Here is a 20,213-nt window from a genome sequence, read left to right as displayed (position 1 = left end):
GGCTATTGTTTTCTTTTTATAGATTTTGCAATTGTTGGTTGATTGCTTCTCATACCTTGAACCTTAAAGAACTTCAAAATGTCTTATCTTGTCCAGCGATAAAGAGGTGTAATTTCTGTAGATAAATTATTATGGCACCTAAATAGTAAAATCTTTTACAGCACAGTACATATATAACAAACATTACACGAAAATTACTGCCCATTACAGTCCGCTTTGGAATAAGTGCAATGGTAATGAATGGTCACCTTATCACTAGCCAATTATTAGAGCCTTTCTGCCGCTGTGAACGCTACAGCTTTTCTATATATAATATTACACAAACACACACACACACACACACACACGCAATCTCAAACACACATACTCAAACACTCGCACACTTCCACAAATATGGACAAATTCACACGAAAAGAATAGGAAAGACAGAAACAAACACATTCAACACCCACCAGTCTTATCGTTAACCATTGGTTTTGTTTTGTTTCGGGTGACCTCACCACCAGCACCACCGTTTGACTGCTGATTAGTCGAAGAAGGTTACCACGGCGAGTGGTCTGGGTTTGTTGTGTTGGTGGTAAAATTACACTTACGCGTCATTCTGTATACTTACGTGGTTGGTAAAATGGATGTTCGTATTGTGTTTTGATCTGATGACCGGAGTAGATAGTGTCAGTTGTGCAGTTTCAAGTGAAATGTCAATGTCAAGTTTAACTCTGAGCTGGTATTTGTTTAAGTAGCATCAATCGTTCGTTGCACATGTACCACTAAAATCTGCCCGGGACCTTCATGACGATGTTGTAGGGTTGTTTTTTTTTTGTTTCGTAAACTGTCGTACCATTACTTCTATCCGGAATCACTCATTGGTTGGCTCGTTTTTCGCAAAAAAATCTTCTTAATTTTACTTGCTAATGCTACGGTATTGTTTGATGTAAATGTTTTACTTTTTTATATTAATAAATTCCGTTTCCGCTTTCGTAATGCGCCTCTTCATTATTGCCTTTTTTATGCGTCCGAAAAATCATGTTATTATTGTATGCGTTGGATTGTTTTTTTTCTTTATCTGAATGTTGGTGAATGCGTTTTGGAGGGGGGTTAATAAAAATGAAAAAGCAAGTTTTTATTTCCAATTTTATGCAAAAAACACAAACGAGTGCAATCGTTATGATCAAGTGAAGAGCGTAAAAAACGTGCCAATATTGAAAATTGCCGATTGAAGTTTAAAAAAAAACATTGCCGATTTATAAAAAGTGAAAACATAAATTCGTAGAGAAAGCTTGTTTTAAATTTAAACATTAAAGCAAAGACGATTAAAATGTGTTTAACAACAAAACAAGTAGATTTTTGTTTTTGCCAAACAAGAGCAACAATCAAAAAGGGTTAAATGAGGAGAGAGAAAAACACGCCAATAAGATGAAACAACACATAGCAAAGAGGAAATTAAGTAAAATAAATGAAAAATAAAATTTTATTAAATTATACAAGTGCCGTAAACACGGAATGTATGTTGCGATAAATTACGCAAAAAATACAAATTGTTATTGGGATCCATCAATAAAATAAAAAAAACACTGTTTGTGCTATAATAGTATAAAAATGTAGAAAATAAAATAAATTTCCTTATTTGAAAAAAAGTTTATAAAAAAGCAGTAATTTAAATTAAAAGAAATTGTCAATTGATGAACACACAGAAGGTGAACGATAAGATGGCAAAGATGGAGGATGAACAGGTTGATCATGAAGTTGGCTCGTGTGTTGCGGTGGTGAGCTTTGTGAGTGTGTGTGTGTTTATGATCCAGTGTGATCCAGTTGTGAGGAACACCGGGTGCAACAAGTGTGTGATCAGGGGGTGCAGTGTGCGGTGAGTCGGGAGGCGTATGCGGTGTGTGATCGTGTGTCTTAACGACTAAACGTAATATTTAGTGACGGACACTTTCGTACATAATTATTTCGAGTCTGACTACTAGAATTTCCATTGAAAAGAGACTGTTGAACCGGACTTGCGGCACCGGAGCCACCATAACCAGTCAGTTGTCTTACCATGCCGGAACCGAGCTGTTGGAGCAGACCGGAACCGGAACCGAGCGGTCCGGACGAGAGCACGGTCGAGGTACGACGGCTCCGGATCGATTGCATGCTCGACGACAGTAGGAACGGAACACTGCTCGAAGTGTTCGGCATCGAGCCTCCCTACGGTACCGTTGATCCATCCGACCACCGAGCGGAGTGTGGTTGGTTGTGGGTTGTTATCCAACAGCGACGAGACGGGAGGGAGGGAAAAGAAATGCAAAGTGGGCGGAATGGAATGAGAATAAAAAGAGAGAGAGAGAGAGAAAGAAAAGAGAAAAGCGAAATGCGATTAGTGGTTGTCAATTTCGGTTCGGGTCGATTGTTTCTTCCACCGTCGCCACTGTCACGGGTCATTTGCCTCGGCCTCGTCAGGGTGTATGAGCAGCAGCAGCAGCAGCAGCAGTAGGGGCCAATTGTGCACACCTTTCATTTGGAGCTTTTGTGTCTTTCCTGTGGGTGGTGGTAAAAACTGTCATCGGCAGGCGTGTTTTATTGCCAACGATTGGACGACGTGGGTTGTGATGAGTTTACTGTTTCTAGTTAGGGCGGAAAGCTCGGCCTTCGTACGGGCTAGCGTACGGGCTAACGGCCGCACCGGCGTACGGTGTGGGCATCTGGGGAGTACTTTTGTCGCACGATATCGCGGTGGGTGCTAAGATTTTATTGCACTGTTTGTTTTTAAAATGTGTTACATTTTCTGGTTACTCATACAAACTGGCTCTATGGACATAATACAACGTATTTTTTATTCTTTTATGGAAAGCTTATGAATCGAGCTTTTGAATATTACGTGTATTTAAAAACAGTTCTGAAACATAGTTACTTTTATAAAGCTTCAAATTTCTTAATACATATTTTTTTACTAAAATAAACTTAAAAATAAATTAAATAGGTTGAATCAATTTTTAAATGCTTGTTCGTGAAGTTGTGTGTTTACAAAACTATGTAAAAATAATTAAAAAAGGTATTTTATCATTTTTTATACCTTGCTTGTCCCCACAGCTAAGTGTTCGTTTAGTTATATTAAGTATTGTTGGTCATGATCAGTAAACAATATTGGAAGACACCTTTCAATGACAGTTTTTACCATTGCTGCTCATGCCACCCTGACAGTGGCGATATAATTTAGAAATTTAAGATCAATCTTGTAAGATCAATGCAAAGTGCCAATAGTGTGCCAATTTGTAAAAGAAATGATGTGATAGTGGTTAAAAATGATGCTAGAAATCAGAAACCAAAAACAAAAGTTAGCTTCATTCAAAGCAGGCAACGTACCTTTGGAAGAATAGAATGTTTAAGGTTAAAAAGGAGAAAAAAACCTATACTTTATACACATTTATCATACATTGTAAAAAGAGAAACAAAACATTTAACCCGTCGAATAGTTGCGCACAGTCGAGCAAGAGAGTAAGCACAGCTAGGTGTGGAAGCAGTACGCGAGCGTTTCACTTTACAGCCAATAAAAGCCAATGCAATATTGGTAGGATAGAGGTAGGATAGAAAAACTAAAGCCACAAACGACACAGCAAAAACCAAAAAAAGTCAGGAAAAAGAAAACCGCTGATTTCCTGACAGCGGGAAGCATCATCATCGGGCAGGGCAGAATATTAAAGCTGCTCATCACGTTCAGCACACTTACTTGATGCAAATGCGTTCGCATGCCTTCAGTGGGGTTTTTTTTGGTTTGTTTGTTTGCTCTTGGGCGTCGGGTGGTTGGATTGGGACGGGGAATTGTTGGCAAGGGATTAGGTAGGGAAAGAGCAACCCGATCCGTTTGCAAAAAGGAAGATGCGATGATGCGGGCAGAAGATATGAGCCTGTTCTGCGCGAAGTGCTGTTTGTTTGCGTAAGGAAATCTGCCAAACATTGGTACGACAGTAAATGCAGTGGCGCAAAGGATTGTTACTGCTGCTGGGGGATTCAGGTGAACCTGGCAAACTTTCAGCACTACGTCACGAATAGAAATCTTGCACGTTGCAAAATTGTTCCCGCTCGGTTTGGCAACCGACCTAACTTTCAAGACGCTTCGTTGAAAGCTGTCCAAACAGTACAGTCACTCGGGCAGGGTCGGGTTGCGGCGAACGGAGCTCGCATATGCAAGGATAATAGTTTTTGAAGAAAAGTGATTTCCGTCGGAAAGGATAAAAATAAAGCAAACATGGCGCACAATAGTGGTAGTGTGCCCGTGTAGTGTGCCGGTAGTGGGATTTGGCTGGAAAGCAAACTTTGCAGGTGAATGGCGTCACTAGACAATGGAAAAGCTTGGGGGTATAAACAGACAAGGGAGAGAGGGAGCGCAAGATGGCATCTTGCAGGATGTTCCGCAAACACACAAACAAAGGAAAATATTTTTCATCGGTAGCGGAAATCGTATCACTTTTGGTGTGGTGAACACTCTCTGGACTCATGATACGGCCACACGGTGCTCCGAGAAACAAGCCAACCAGGCAAACGGACGGTTGTAAAGGTAATAAGGATGTCGGATCGGGATGCTTCAGGAAACCGAAACTGCTCTACAAAAAAACGGGGGGGAACAAACGCTGAAGTTCGATCATCGGAACGTGTCCGGAAAGTTCACGGAAGTACATCAACGCTTAGTGTGGCTGTGGCGGAACACAGCCGGTACGCTACGGCCACACGCTTTAGTAACGAGAACGAACAACAAGAATTACAGATAGATAGTACTCACGATCATGCTCCGTGCAAGCTAAAGAGTCAAAAAAAAAAGGGGAAGAAAAGCGTATATTTGTTTCTGCTCATCTTTACCGATGCGGCGGGGGGATTGATCGATACGGCGATATTGGTTCGAGAAAAGTTTTGCCTAGCCCGTGCCGGCCCGCACACGTAGCCCGCTGCAGTGCGTGACAGCATGACGGATGATAGTGTCAGTGTGTGCTTGAGTGGCCACATCACGCGCTTGCTTTGTACTCTGATTGATTGTTTTTCTATGTTTGTGAGTGCTGTGCTTTGTGTGTGAATTTGCTGCGATTAGAACACACTCACACACACGCGCATCTGGCAAGCTTGGTGGTCCTGACAGATGGTGGTCTTGGTGTGAGTGTGCATCGGTAGCAAACGATCAGCGATTTTAATTTTGTTGATTGTATTTTAGAAATATTAATGCACTTTGAATTTATATTGGAGAGAGAATCAAATAATTTGTAGCAATTTTCTATTGGACAAATATAACTGATGAATTTAAAAAAGTGAGTTTTCGTTTCTTTGATGGGATAGCAATCTATTTGACTTGAAGGTTTACAAATTGATTTGAATAAATTTGAACAATGGGAGAAAATTTGCATAGAAAATTGTATAGCAGTTTAACTAAGTAAAAAATTAGGCTTTTTTATTCAAGAGTGAAACGGACTGGCCTGCTCGGATTGCCAGTTGATTTTTTTGTAAATTGGTTAATTATTAATAAAATATTATTCTTGACGCAAATGTCATCACAATACTCAAATGCTATTATTTTTACGCTGAATATTTCAGTCAAGTAGAACCACGAAACAGAAACTAATAAACGCAAGGTTTTTTTTTCACGGTAGGTAAAACAAAACGGAATCTTTTGAGATTTTTTTACAAGTAAAATTTCACGAAAATAAACGCCGTATAATAATTAAAATTGAACCATAAAGGGTTAAAGCTGATCGATTCAATCACTTGGAAGAATGTAATCAATAGAGAGAGAGAGAGAGAGAGAGAGAGAGAGAGTAATGTTGCAAGCACGTTGTGAAACTTTGCTGTCATCTAATGGAATTGTACAATGCATTAAGCGGGTTGTAAAGTCCAATATTGTCGATGTAAATTTCTGTTCACTATATGCAATATTCCATTAGTAAATTGAAAACTTTTACAAAAAGTCTCGAAAAATTCTACTCTCTATTGGAAGCATTCTCCCGAGTGATGTATGACTCAAAATCATGTAAGGTATGAGAAAAAGGAACTGCTATTTATTAAAGCAAACCACAACTAAAGCTCCAACAAGCTCGGACGAAACGAACACGCAGCATAGCAAGCAGACGCCACAGGACAGCAGAAGCTCCAGGCAATAGAGAAAGCCAAAGTCGGATAATAAAACGGGGGAACAAACAATTTACAATGCTTCGAAAGAGTGTGGAAAACAGGTAAAAATTAATAGAAAACTCCACATAAACAAACGTTAAAAGAGTTCAGTAAAACAGTAAGTTGTAGATGTACACGAGACAGCTCAAACAAACAAACGAGAGAGAAAAAAAACGCGTTATTATAAATAGAAATAAAAGGAGATGGCTGTATGGGTAAAAGCAGGATATAATTAAATCGATCACAAAAAGGGAAAACAGATTGAACAACTCGCTTTTCCGCCCAGGGAAAAGGAACTTCCGGGACATACAAAATGTAGACACAAACACAAACACATAATTATTTCAAAAGTTTGTCGGACTGCTCGTTTGGCTTCTGCTGATTTCAATTAGACCAGTACAAACAAATGGAAAAGTAAAAAGGTGAGTCATAAACTCCCCACATACACAAAAGGTAGAAGGGTGAACGCGTACGAAGGAAGGCAAATAAAAATGCCGGTACAGAATGGTAGAAGTGGTTGACCTCACTTCAGTGTTAAAAACGGTAAAATGAATGGAATCGCTTTACTTCCGTGGTGAATGGATGGCAGAAGCGAAAAAATCGTAAACAAACAAAAACCTGCTAACGAAAACGGATCGCAAAACTCATCAATATGATGGCAAATGGTGGATCAATTATCGGCAATATCTAACGTAAATATGCGATTCATTTTTTTAATACAATCAACAAAGGTACACATCCATAATGTTGATTGGGTTTTTGCGCTTACTGGTCGTAAAATAATAAACCCCGCTTTCATTTACCATTTCAAACACTTTCAAAGTTAAATGCAATTAACAAGCGTTGAAATGTGATGGAAATTAAATTCCGCTCTAACAACTGCCCCATTGCAACAACATTGTATGCCGTGGTCTAAAATAAGTGCACATCACAGTTGCTCCCACGTTGGGATGAACCTTTTGCAAAAAGGTAGTTTGACTTTTTGTTCCCTGTGTTGCGTTCTGTGGCACATCATGTTTTTTTTGGGTGACACGTTCCACCTACTCTCACGCAAATCCTTTGTCACTAGCACTAGCAGTGTCTAGCTGTATGTTGCCGCACACAACAAAAAAAAAAACAAGACAAAACCGTCCCTCATAACAGCAGGCAAGCATAGATCGTTATCGACAGGACAAAGCGTGAGCCGGAGCCAGGACGGAAGCTAAGGACAACCACAGGAGCGAAACAAAAAGGGTGGCAAAAAACGCTGCACCGGAAAAGCTAACATTTTCCCGGCCAAATGTCAACAGGTGCCATCCACAAGCTCAACAGGTTAGGTGTGAGTAGCTTCCACAGTGCGGGAATGTGAACCGGAATGAAGCAACCCCTGACCAGGTGAGCGTGGTCGAAAAACAAAAGGGAAAATGTGGAAGTGGGTAGAAGTGACGCCGTGGAAATAGCGCTGGTTTTTTTTTGTGGCCCGTTTGATGCAGAACGTTTTATCTGCATGCGAAATGCCAGCCAGCAGTTGACGGCGATGCACTGATGCAGTGGATGAAAAAGAAGGAACTCTTTTGTTTGCCTTTTCTCCCCATTGTTTTTTTCCTTTCTGATGGATGGTTTTTCCAGCACAGCAGAGCTTGTCGATGTGTGTGTCTGGGAAACTGGGACCGTTTTTTGTGCTCCGAAAAGGCAGGCTCATCTCATCTAATCAATCAATCGCCTTCGGAAGGCTTTGCAGAGCAGTCGACGAACGGTAAAAGCTATGGATCGTAGGATAATTGCTGACACCGGAAGCTTGACTCGTAACACGAATCGTGGTGGGAAAATGGTGTCAAAAAAGACACGCTCTCTCACACAAGATCAAGCCTTTTTTTCGGTGTCAGAAGAAGGCGTTAACAACACTAGGGTTGGGAGTTGATGGGGGAAAGAATGGGCCAATGGAAAAGCTGAAGGATTTTTTAGTCGCAAACTTCACGAAGCGCCTTGAACCTGATCAACATCAACACCGAAACAGAGAAGATTGCACTTGACAATCTATGGCACACTTCAATGCGGACGAACACAAAGGAAAAAAAAGAAAACACATATAAATAAAGCGAGAGAGAGAGAGAGAGAAAAACATACGGTTCATACAAGCAGCAAGCAAGGACATTGGACAGTGGACGTTGGGCAGAGCACAGGAGGACATTGTTTGAGACATCACAACAGCAATAATGCATCAGTCAACGTGAACGAGACGTTAATAACGACACACAAACACGTGTGTGCAGTAGAGCGACAGAGAGACGTAACGCTTGTAACGCTTAAAACACACACAGGACACCAGCCGAACGAGACATAACAAGTAACGCAACACACACATTCAGAGAGAGAGCAAGACGAACACAACGATCTTACCGATCATCATCGCAACATGCGAATGCGAAGGTGTGATAACGCACACACATGAAAAAAAAACAACAATTTTTTCCTCCCGGATCTGGCTTTGTGAGGGGTTTACATTTTTGACAGACACAAAACGCGTGCCGTGCACTGACGGACACATAACAAGCCAAGCCAAGACAGAGGTGTGAAACGAATGTGCCCACAAAACACAACCCACCCACACCCATACATTGAACGACATGGAAGAGAGGGTGCACCAAAATGGTTCACACGTTCACTTCACCGCACCGTACATGCGCCCATTTGAACTTACTACGTAAGCGGATGAGGAAGGCACAGAAAGGCTCGAACCGGAGCCTCCTCGAGCGCTGAAAGCCTGCTACAGTAGATACGGACGATCAAATCGGTCCGGGGGGGGATCGTCCGGAAGATACGTTGAAATTTAAGCGAGAGAATAGAGAGAGAGAGAGAGAGCGAGAGTGAAGGCAAGGTTCCGCCGGAAGTACGAATGGTAACAAGCACCCCCCGTGAGCACATAATTGTTGCCGGTGGAGCAGAAGAAGTGGGAAGAGAGAACAGAAATGGAAACATTATGTTAGTTAAAGCTGTGAACGGTGCGGTTTGGTGTGGAACCGTTGTCTCTTATCGAACTCGGCCCGGTGAAACATGTTCTGCAAGATGCACCTTCATAATGCCTAATGAAGTGTGGCGCGACCGTAATGCGAGGTGGCCCTCCCTTTTGTGATGGCGTGATTGATTACAGTGCGCCGAAGGGAAGGGATTGTTTGGAAACTCATTAGCCAATTATATTGCGATGGACGCTTTTCAGCTGAAGGGGGGGTTCTTCACATGGGTTAAGACCCTTTTACAATGGGAGTGGGACTACGGAACCGTTTGCGTACGTACTTGAGAGCTGATATTAATTAAATTATTGAATTCGACGCACGGGTACGGCGCTGACAAGGACCAGACATGCAGACTTCATTATTGTGGAGTAAGTGAAGGGTGTTTGTTGAGTGTGGCCTTTATCGTGAAGGTGTGTGTCGTGTGAGGTGTATGTTTGGCTTGTTGCACGATAAGTAGTGACAGCTATGAAGTCAGAAGATAAGTCAGTTTAGTTGAGACTTCACGGGATGGAAGGAAGGTAGCATGTAGAAAGCTCTTATATTTATTAATAGAATTCTTAAATCTGTTGTTTGAAGGTGGAAAATACACATCTCTCTGGTCTTTCTGGTTTATAGAAGAAAAGATCACTATTTAGGATCAGATTTCCTATTGAATAATTCCTATTGATTAATCGAACGGAACATCGGAAAGAGCTAGGGAGCGATATGAAGATATTAAAGTACGGCAACGCAAAGTTGATGTGGTTGTGTGAAAAGAGTGAGAGCGAAAGGCGTAAAGAGTATGATATAGCTAAAGAGAGAGAGAGAAAGAGATATACATAAATAAGGCACTAGGCATTACAGCTGGCTGGCATTACTAGTTTGCAGCAGTCGCTACTCGGGCTATCTGATGCTACTTCCTGTTGGCGTACCGCGGGAGAAGCATTCTCATCCGCCCTATTCTCCACTACGCGTTAAGTACTACTACGACACAGACACAGGCATACGCACGCTACAACAACTGGGTGTTGATAGCTGGTGCAGATCGGGCCCCTTGCTACTTACAGTCGGCGGTGACAGATTGATGTTGGAGCCTCGTCGTTCCTGCGGACCAATGCTCGAATGTCGTCGTATCGGTAGCCCTCCGCCCGGGGTTCCACCTGTGTAAAGAGAGGGAGGGGGGACGGGGGGGGGGGGAGAGAAAACGGAAAACCAATGGGTCAAAATAGCCAGTCTCGGGCGCCACCACCAGGTAGAGCTTATGTGCTAAGCTTATTTTATCCTATAAGTGAGCGCCGGTTAAAGTTCACCGCAATGTGAGTGCAAGCGGTGACAACAAACCGGTGGTTTGAAGCATCTTCATGGGCTGAGGTTTTCATGTGTCTCAGTCACAGCTAACTCAAACATCAGCTCAAGGCAGCGGTGTGGATGCTTCCGGGTGACACAGTACAGCATCGAGCAACATCCGAGCTTTGATAATTTATTGCTTGCAATTTGTTGTAATTTGTGCAATTATTCAAAGGATTATTGTAGATTATATCTCCTGACAGGGTGTGCACTGGTTTCAGCAAAGGAAATGTACACGTGCTGGTGAAAATTCTGGAACAGAATTCGTACCATGTAGCTCACAGGAATAATTTACAGGGTAACGATTAGCATGACCAATTTGTAATCTATTTGAGCTTCACTTGAGGCAAATGGAGGCGAAGAAATACCTCAATTGTTGTAAATTAAGTGAGTGTTTGAGACAGTTGTTAAGTTAAAACTCTTCTTCTATGACAAAAATTAGTCTTATGGCTCTGTGGATGAATTTTTAATAAACTTTACGACCGGTACGACCTTCCGATCATTTTGAATGATAAAGGATTTAAAAAAAAAGTTTTTTGTAAAACAGGTTGATACTCGAAAATTGTCAAATGCTTAGACTCTCTATTGCATTTTAATCGAAATGCGTACTTCCATGAAATTAAATGAATTCATGGGGTTCATTAGAATTGGAAATTTTGCTTTTAGCTGCACATTAAATTTAGAAACAAAACCTAATTAAAGTTTTGAAGAAGTCCATCAAATGATTTCATGGGAATAGTGTTTATATCATATTTGACTATGCAAATGGCAGGTTTCATTATTAGTACCAAGAACTACCATCATTTGGTAAATATGAATTGACCGAACCCGAGGCCATTATTTGCAGTAGAGGGTGCGTTCATTGATTTACTCATTAATTGTGTTTCCTGATACAACGGTAGAGCCGGTTAGATACGTCTGAAAACATGATTTGTCCTTTAACTGGTCCAATCGGACTGGGCCATACATGGTAAAGAATGTTATGCTTCATGTACTAATCAATCTCAAGTTCGATTAGTGTTATACGCATGTAATATACACGTAATATATCTATATATAAGAATATCTTGCAATGATTCCCAGAGATCATAGCTATACTTTATCATTCTCGGAATATTTTGTCCTATATGTCATGGAACATCCAGTCTTATACACCGATTGAATACCGGTATAGATGTCTTGATGTGTTTTGAAGCCACAACGACGGGAATCGTCTAGGAACCGGTTAATTAAAAATTACTCCTGTCACGATGACTCCAAAGAACCCCACAACACCCTCCACCTCTAATCGCTAACGAAACCGTCCCATTGCTACTCACCCGGAGACGAAGCACAAGATGGCGCGATGCGTATTTTCGGCGTCATGAGCGTGTTGTCGGACAGGCGGCGGTTCGGGAACGCGTTCACCACGCGCAGGAAGTTGCTGTCCGGCGAGGACGGCGAACCGCCGAACCACCAGCTACCTAGAGCACCCGATCCTGTTAGAAATGGGGTTACGACACACACACAACTATAGCATGCACACGTTTAGGACATTCCAATACCTCTTCGGGTACCTGTCGAGTTCTTGCGTGCCATATCCTCGGCGCTCGACGTTTTGCGCTGGTCGATGCGCAGGTTCGGTATGTTGAACTGCTGCGCGTTCATGTTGTCGGACGAGAACTGATGCCGCAGCGGCCGGTGCCGGTCCGGCGACGGGAGCGATAGATTGTCCAGCTTCAATTTGTTACGTTGTTGTCTATCTATTTGGTCCAGCATTTCTTGAAGCACCTGGAAAAAGGTCGTGTGTGTGTTAAAGAACTCGAAGCGGTTTCCCTGCCGCGTGAGCGTAGTACCTCCAGAAGAATCATAAACTGTTCGAGATTTAACGACGGATTCACGGTTTGCGGTAGCAGCGTGGGCATCACCTTGGTCGCCATGATGTTCACGGTTAAGCCATACTTTTTGTCACACAGCATGATCCGGTAGATGTCTGGTAGGTTTGGGAACGCAAAGAGAAAGAGAGAATAAACGTTGGCTAACAATAGTGGGCCGCCAAGCGGAACGGAGCTTATGGTACGGTTGGAAAAGGGGGTACGGGAGCACGTCGGAAGGGACGGAAGGAAATCCTATGAATAATTTTACGCCTACCGACTGGCGTATGCTTTATGCAGCCACACGCATACCTTACACGCGACACATTTGCGTCGGTTTTGGGGTGTGATGCGCTTACTGTTCAATTTGCTTTATTAGTGTATCAACTGGTTTATGACATGATTTACAGCTCATTAAATTACGCTTACTAGCGGCAGCCGCGGGTTCCAAACTTTACTCACGTGTGATGTGTGCTGGGGAAAGATAATTTAATGCGATCCAGCTCCGTGTCAGCTGCTCTGGGCTGCGTTTTCGGTTTTATCGAACCACGGGTCCCCACCCGTGGTGTGCTTTTTGCGGGCGACGACGTCCTATAATGTGTGCTTTGATACCGGTGCAGAAACACTAATTACTACCCACCGAATAACGATGAATCGGTTAGGCATTAGAATGAAAATGGTCCGTGTACCGAACACCACACGCTAATATGAGCATTGTTCTGACCTGCATGCAGACTGCACTGTTATCGACATCAATGGTAAGCTAGTGAAGCATCATATATCAAAGAGCGGGCTTAGAGGAAGAAAAGCGCATTGTACGGCACAATCATCACCAATAGCTGCTCCATAAGCTAACTATGTATTACGTTTGGCAAGCAATTCCAGTACAATGTACGCCAACCTAATACCATCTCATTAAAATCATTAAACTGATAATAACTTATACATGCCCTAGGGCAGTAAGGATGCATCTCACGCATCGTAACTTTGATCGATATTATACGCCCGTGTGCGCCTTCGTTCTCGGAAATAGACAGCCGGGCGTGGGGGAATAGTAAAAATAAACTTTTGCTCGGTACAGTGTAGTACAACACTGTACGCTGGTCCCTCGGTGATAGATATAGGATGAAACACCTGAATGGAGGATTCGTTCTTTTTTTTCTATTTGCTCTCTCTCTCTCTCTCTCGCGCGCGCCTCATTGCTACTTGGAGCGTTAGCTACGACGCCTCCACGATCGTTCTGGATGACGTTATGCAAGGACTGTTTCCTATCCACCGAATGGAGGGTAGACAGTTGGGCAATAACTTTTGCACGTGGGTTGTAAGGAAGATATTTTTATATTTAAATTTTAGACCACTTCGCCCGAAGTGATTACGGTGGTCATAGGAGCGCCTCAGTATACAGGAGCGAGGAGCAAGAAAAAGAAAAGCGTTACGCTTCTGATGCTAGAACGGAAGGAAAAGTTGTTGTAAGATGAGTTGAAATGTTTACTTTTATAACATAAATATGATATTTGAATCCTAGTTAAAACCCATTCTTAAAATATCTAAAAGTTTAAGCAAATTGAAAATAAATTTGAAGATTTAAATTGAGGAAGTCAAACTGAAGTCTAGACAGGTGCCCTTTGACGGTTTGGAGAAGGACCGCCCTGGAGTTTTAAGCAATATGGCCAGGCGGTTCTACTAGAATTTAATAAGAAAAGTCTAGACATATACACAGACACACATTAACCCCTCGGGCGTACAAGTAATAAACATGGCCTTGACATTATGATGTATTACATGGCTCTAATTATGTTTTTTTTTCTCCTCGCTTAACAAGTCAACAAACATTGCAGACAAAACCAACAATGGCATGCCTCATAGTACATGAGTACATGAGTAGGAACTAACGCGCCTCAGGATTATTTTTCTACTAGTTAACATGCTACCAGCCTTTGCATACACGAATACCATCGAGAGGTTGATAAATTGTGCACCCAATAATAATGAAGGTACGGCGAGTTAATTGCTGACCAGCTTCCTCCAGCATTCATAAAATTCCTGGTAAAACAAGCACCGAATGTGCCTTGTGGACTTGGTGGTGGTAGGTTTCCCATTCACGAAACTAGGATTTACCCTAGACGAACGCACGGTTTACCATTACCATATGCACACGAGGGCGATTTTCTTTGCAGCATTTTACCGCAGCTTAATGACTATGGATGAAATTGCTGAAAAATCTCCCGGGCAATGGAATAAGTTCCGAAGAGTCTCGCTGCTGAGCGGTTTCAAAACGCTTTCGGGCTGTTGCACAAAAATACATACACCGTTCCGACCATTGAACTGTCCGAGGCGGAGTTGCAGCACAAAACCCATCGTAACGTTGATTTGCAACAGGTAAACCCGCATGGCACAGTAGCATTTTGTGAAAACTGTCATCTCACCGGGTGAGTCGACCGCAGTTCGCCGCCAAGCAGACCTGGGAAGCGTTCTGGGAGTTGGAGTTGCACAGGGAACTGGAACGGGTGTTGCCGATACTTACTGACGACGCGCACCACAATGTCCGGATCGGTGAGCCGTACCTCGAGCAGCAGTGGCAGCACCTCATCGATTATCTGTCACAAAGGGGGGAGGCCGAGATGAGATGAGGTTTCTCGCTGCATCATGCCCGGCGGTGTCAACTCACCTGAGACTTATCCAGCTTATCCAGCGTACGTTCGACGCACTGCAGCACGTTGCCCATGATTTTCAGATCGCTCTGGTTCTTCTCGAACACCGACTTTAGCTTCGGCAGCACCAGCTTCTTGATCGTGATGTCGTCCAGATAGTCGTACACGTTCGTTACCGCCACCAGGGCTGCACTCTGCGAACGACGGAAGGGTTGCGAACCGTAAAGCGTACCGTGATTGAACGAGCGGGCAAGCGAACGGACGAAAACTGTGTGGGAAATTAATTTATCACAGCTCGAATCTCGGCGATAACCCACTCGCCTCCTCAAACGCGGGTGTTGGGCAACAAAGCGTTGAACCGAAGCTTTCAAGAAGTTTTCGTTATGGGAAGGAACCCCCGGGGAGAGGAACCTCTCGTTCGACTCGCGCTCGCAGATAATTGACATTGGTGAGGAGGGAAAGCGGCTCTGTCGTTTTCATTTCTCTCCTTCGCAAGTAAGTAGGATCGAGTGGAGCTTAATCCTGTAAGGCGTCGACGAAGAGCGGGCGGAAGTTGATTCAAGGTTTTGATCTTGATAGGGTTGTGATGGATTTGATTGAACCTCGCCGCTTTCGTGTGCTGTCCCGCATGCACCTCATCTGGGTCATCGGTTGCATCTGCTGGATAAACTATTGCCGCTAGCTCGGCAGAGATGCTGAGCATTATGAAATGCAAATGGGAAATAGTGCAAACGGTAACGGGTTTGGATTGTGGATTAATGTTGGAGAGTTATTGAAATGCTTGAAAGTTCAATCACATTTTCTCGTGGTGAATGTGCTTTTTTCTGGGAAACGATTTGCGCTATCAAGAAAACACATGCTTCTCGAGGTTTGCAGGCACATGAAAGCATTATTGGGAAATACTTTACCAACTGGAACATTTTTATGGCACCGATTCAATGCACAACACTTCAAACGAACAGGAAGCATCAGGGAGTTTGGAGATAGTTCTATGTGTAGTATTATCGTGTTGAAGCATAAACAACACTCGCATCCTTAAAAACAATCGCTTAGAGCTCCCTGTGAGTGCAGGTGAAGTATTAACTCCAGAAGCTGAGATTTTAATTGCCCTCAAAACATTTGCGCTCTAGCATCCTGTTACGAATAAGTTCACTTGCGTAGAAGATTATCAGCCGAGAAGATAAAGAGAGGTCGAGAATTACGTAATTGGATTGCTGTGCCATGATAGGAGGGCATACGTCTTCTGGCAGGTGGTGGCCATTTTACATGCCCTGCCCCAAAATACCGTACCTGCTAATAACACATGACATCCAGCCCGGCAACCGCACCGTGTGTGGCGTCTCACACGCCCGACTCACCTGCACCTGTATCGTTGTGCTTTCCAGTGCGTTGAACAGTAGGGGTAAAACTTCCGTCCGTATATCGTCCCGTGGTGTTTTCTCTAGAATAATGTGTAAGTTCTCTAATAACGCTACGGTTGCTTGTATAGATTTTGGAGCTACAAAAACAGTCCTGTGGGCGAGAGCGAGAAAGAAACCCGGGCGGCCGAACATGGAAGAGAAGAGCAAAAATTGGTATAACGCCACCGTACAGCACCGGGGAACGGGGAACGGAACGGTGGCGTTGTACCGGAGGATGTGTGAAATCTGTTAAGATCTAGCTTGTAAAGAACATACAAAGCACACACACACACACACAAACACAGTATTACATTACATCCATTGGAAAGTTGGTGGGGTAGACAGCGGGAGAAAGGAATGCTTGCGTACACAATGGAATCGAAGGTGGGTAGAGGATGGTGGTGCTTACTTAAAGGTAGGTAAAATGATTGCTTCATATTCCGAGTTTGAAGATTCTTGGACCAGGGTGAGGGCGGGCTGCAACACGGCGGCCAGCACTTCATCAGCACGCATTTCCTGCTGCAGATTAGGCCAGATATGTTGCCACCAGAGTTTCTGTGCGGGAAGAAACAGAAGGTCGACGTGTAAGTGGTAAAGTGTGTCTGTGTGTATGCCCACCGCACGTAAACACCACCGGCGTGGATGGTTATGACAGATAAATTGAATAGCCATTTTAGTAGTAGTTTTGTCTGTTCCTGTTCCGGCACCGGTGCTACGGTACACGGGAAGGGAAAACTATCAATTTCACGGAAGAATTTAGCTGGTAATAGACTGGTTAGAGCAGTGATAACTGGTAGGCACTTAGATGGATGACGCTGGTACACTCAACATACTAATTGAGAACAACAAACTTATGAATTTGTTACGAATGCTGACTTTTTACTGTTGAATGTCCTTAAAATTGGAAGTTTAATTTTAAAGAGTCATTTACGATTGAAGGTGCTAACAAATAACAAATGATGCCTATAGGTGTTTTAGTACAGAGCTGTTCTAAATGTGTATGAGTCACGGGATTAAGTAAGATACACCGAACGAACAAACGTCAAGGTCTAATAGTTTATCTTGAGGAACCATATCTATATATTTGATTGGGTTGAAGTTACTAGTTTGAGATCAATACTGGGATTTTCCGAGAATCTGATTTTTTTCATGAAGAGTTCTTCATGGCCTTATTGCTAGAATCTGGTTTTAACTCGTATAACTAGATCCATGGATTCATGAAATATCCTAATTTTCCTCCCATTTGACTGTTAGTTGACTGGGGAACACTCTTAAATTCATACGAACCTTTAAATATCTAGCAGTGCATGGGACGGAAAGGCTTGTATGCATAATGTATCTTCAGTATTTCCTGGAAACAAAAGTCTGGTCTAGGGATTGCTTTTATCGCAGAATGGTGTAGAGTTTCATTATTCGAAAAATACTGCGAAAGACGATTTTTTCAAAATGTGTTAAATTTTAACGAAGTGCTTTTTTCCCTGATTTATTGTCTATTCTGCATTATTTTATTTGTTTCTTCTGAGTGATTATAGGAACAATGCCTCAGGCTTTCTAGTTTCTTCATAAGACAATAAGGAACAGAGTGTGTGATGAGTTGTATTTTAAGATTGAGTACAATAAATTTTTGTTGTTATATTCTTCAAACATCGTAAGTAGAATGAGAAGACTTAATATCACGAAACAATGTCTGCTTATTTCTGAGGATTTCATCCCTGGATATTTTGAAGATTTTATCATTACTTCATGTCAGCGTTTTTATGAAGTATAGTTCCGAGCCTGAGCTACCATTTGTGGAATTCCAAAGACGCATATTTTCTTTTAAATAAATATCTTCTTCTTCTTCTTTGGCATTACAACCTCGAAAGACCTCGGCTTGTTAGCTCTAACTTTCTGAGACTCGATTAAAATGACCCACCCGTAGCTGGAAAGTCGGTCCTGCGTACGGGGAAGCGGTTTGGATGGGACTTGAACCCCGGTACTGCCATGCGAATATTGGCTCCGCTGTCACCTTGGTCACCGGTCCACTCCCATAAATTAACATAGAAGCATGAAATCTTCTTCAACTCCTTAGAATAACGACCTGCGAGGTCAGCACAACGGACCGGATGGGATTCGAACCTATCCTGTGAAGAAAGGTGCAGCTATTTCATCTACTGCGAAACTATTTCAAAACAAAAACATTCACAAGAGTACATGAGCCATCTGCACCTGTATTTAGAAATTATTATTTTAAATGAATTTTAATATAAATGTTTCTTCATCAATCTTAAGAATAGCTAGCTCGACTTCGGGCTTGCTGCGGACGTACTGATGACCTCTGCTTTTGTAAGAAAAAAACTTAGCTAAAAAGAGCTAAATATAAAATTGCAATCATCCAAAACGCATTAACAGCTTGATAATAAAAATAATGAACAAACTTTAGTTTAAAAAGTATTCATTTTTAACGTAATGGAAATGATTCAACAAATACGATCCTAAATTTTCATGCGTCAGAAAACATTTCCCTTTAAACGACTGTAAACCTTTTTCTAATGATGCTTAAGAGGATTTCTGTTATCCCTTATACCATCCTATTTTCGTGGTTTTGTATTTCTTTTTTCGCCTCACCTTTCATGCGTATGATCGCCGACAGTACACGTGAACGAGGTGTGAGGTATTAAATTTACGACCCATCACATTGTTGAATGGCAAATTAAACAGGGCGAATCGCGAATGGGTCGCTGCCAATCGAGAGTGGTGTGATTTATAGGGAACCAGCACGATAAACTGATTACTGCCCTTCATGCTGGTTTCCATCCGCTTTCCACCGTTATCCAACGATTTGCGAGTCTCGCCAAGTCACATGCCAAGCAAATCCATCGGCACGGAACTCTTTCGCACCCGTCTGAGCGAGCGAGTGTAAGAAAATGAGGAATATATTGCCAAACTGCTGCTGCTGAAATCAATATTGTTGCCTTTAACGGACTGGCGGCAAAGTGTGGAAAAGTCGGACGATCAAATCTAATTTGCACTTTTACATTGTTAACCCCCGCCTGGATTGGGGGATCGCTTACTGCTTTTGGGTGAGCATCTTACGCGCTGCTTTCGAAGAAAAGCGAATCCACCGTTTTTCCAGCAACAACAGCGCCCGTTTCGATTGGACTCTAATGGTCGAACCGCTAGCTGGAACTGTGTGCAACAGGTTGTTGTGCCCGGGTAAGATGAGCTACGAGCCTGCCACACTCGTCACAAGCGTGGCTCCGATTCTGACAACAACGGTGAAGCTTGACTGCTTCACCCAGCTATCCTTCGATTGCATCGATTGAGGTTGATTGATTTTTGAAACCCGGGCTCGGTTCGGATGAAAACCGAGTTTTTGCATCAGGTCAATTTGCCTCGGGCGATGAACGGACGGCCGGTGGGAGGGGTTTTCGAAGCATTGGCAAAATGGCTTCCGATGGTTCGACCACGCTCTTATTGAAGCTCTCGGGCGGTAAACGGTATTCGAACGAATCGTTACCAAAGCACAGATAGCTCGACAGTGCGGGAGCCCAGAGTGTGTTGGGAAGGTGGGTGTGGGAAGACGAACCCTTATTAAGCAACGCAACGCAAATGAACTGGAAAAAGAGAAAAGGTTGTTTACATCCGTGATTGGTGTGCAGGTTAAAGGATCGATCAACCATTCAGAGCTGGCCTGTTACAAGCAGGTTCGATAAAGACGTTTTGTGTGCGATATTTGTGTTGGAAATAGCTTGTGGGCTGCTGTTTTTTTACATGCTTTTTGCAATTGATTATGATTAACCGTGATGAGCGTTGTTTTTTACCGCAGGAAAATAATAAATTAAAAGTACGCAGGATACATTTTTGACAAGTGAGTTT

At 42.8% G+C, this 20,213-nt stretch overlaps 1 protein-coding gene across 1 annotated transcript in view; it reads right to left on the bottom strand.

Annotated features, from left to right (window-relative positions):
* LOC118517240 (SCY1-like protein 2) overlaps positions 1-20,213 on the bottom strand; it is a 53,293-nt gene that overhangs the window by 13,281 nt on the left and 19,799 nt on the right. The window contains exons 9-18 of the mRNA XM_036063214.1: positions 16,765-16,910; positions 16,314-16,467; positions 14,973-15,149; positions 14,829-14,901; positions 12,287-12,423; positions 11,996-12,221; positions 11,771-11,929; positions 10,170-10,264; positions 4,760-4,777; positions 2,041-2,190 (exon numbers count right to left, since the gene is read on the bottom strand). Coding sequence (XP_035919107.1) covers positions 2,041-2,190; positions 4,760-4,777; positions 10,170-10,264; positions 11,771-11,929; positions 11,996-12,221; positions 12,287-12,423; positions 14,829-14,901; positions 14,973-15,149; positions 16,314-16,467; positions 16,765-16,910 — 1,335 coding nt within the window. The remainder of the gene's footprint in view (positions 1-2,040; positions 2,191-4,759; positions 4,778-10,169; positions 10,265-11,770; positions 11,930-11,995; positions 12,222-12,286; positions 12,424-14,828; positions 14,902-14,972; positions 15,150-16,313; positions 16,468-16,764; positions 16,911-20,213) is intronic.

This window comes from Anopheles stephensi, unplaced genomic scaffold, assembly GCF_013141755.1.
Source record: "Anopheles stephensi strain Indian unplaced genomic scaffold, UCI_ANSTEP_V1.0 ucontig88, whole genome shotgun sequence".
Taxonomy (NCBI): domain Eukaryota; kingdom Metazoa; phylum Arthropoda; class Insecta; order Diptera; family Culicidae; genus Anopheles; species Anopheles stephensi.
This window is presented reverse-complemented; position numbering and strand designations above follow the sequence as displayed.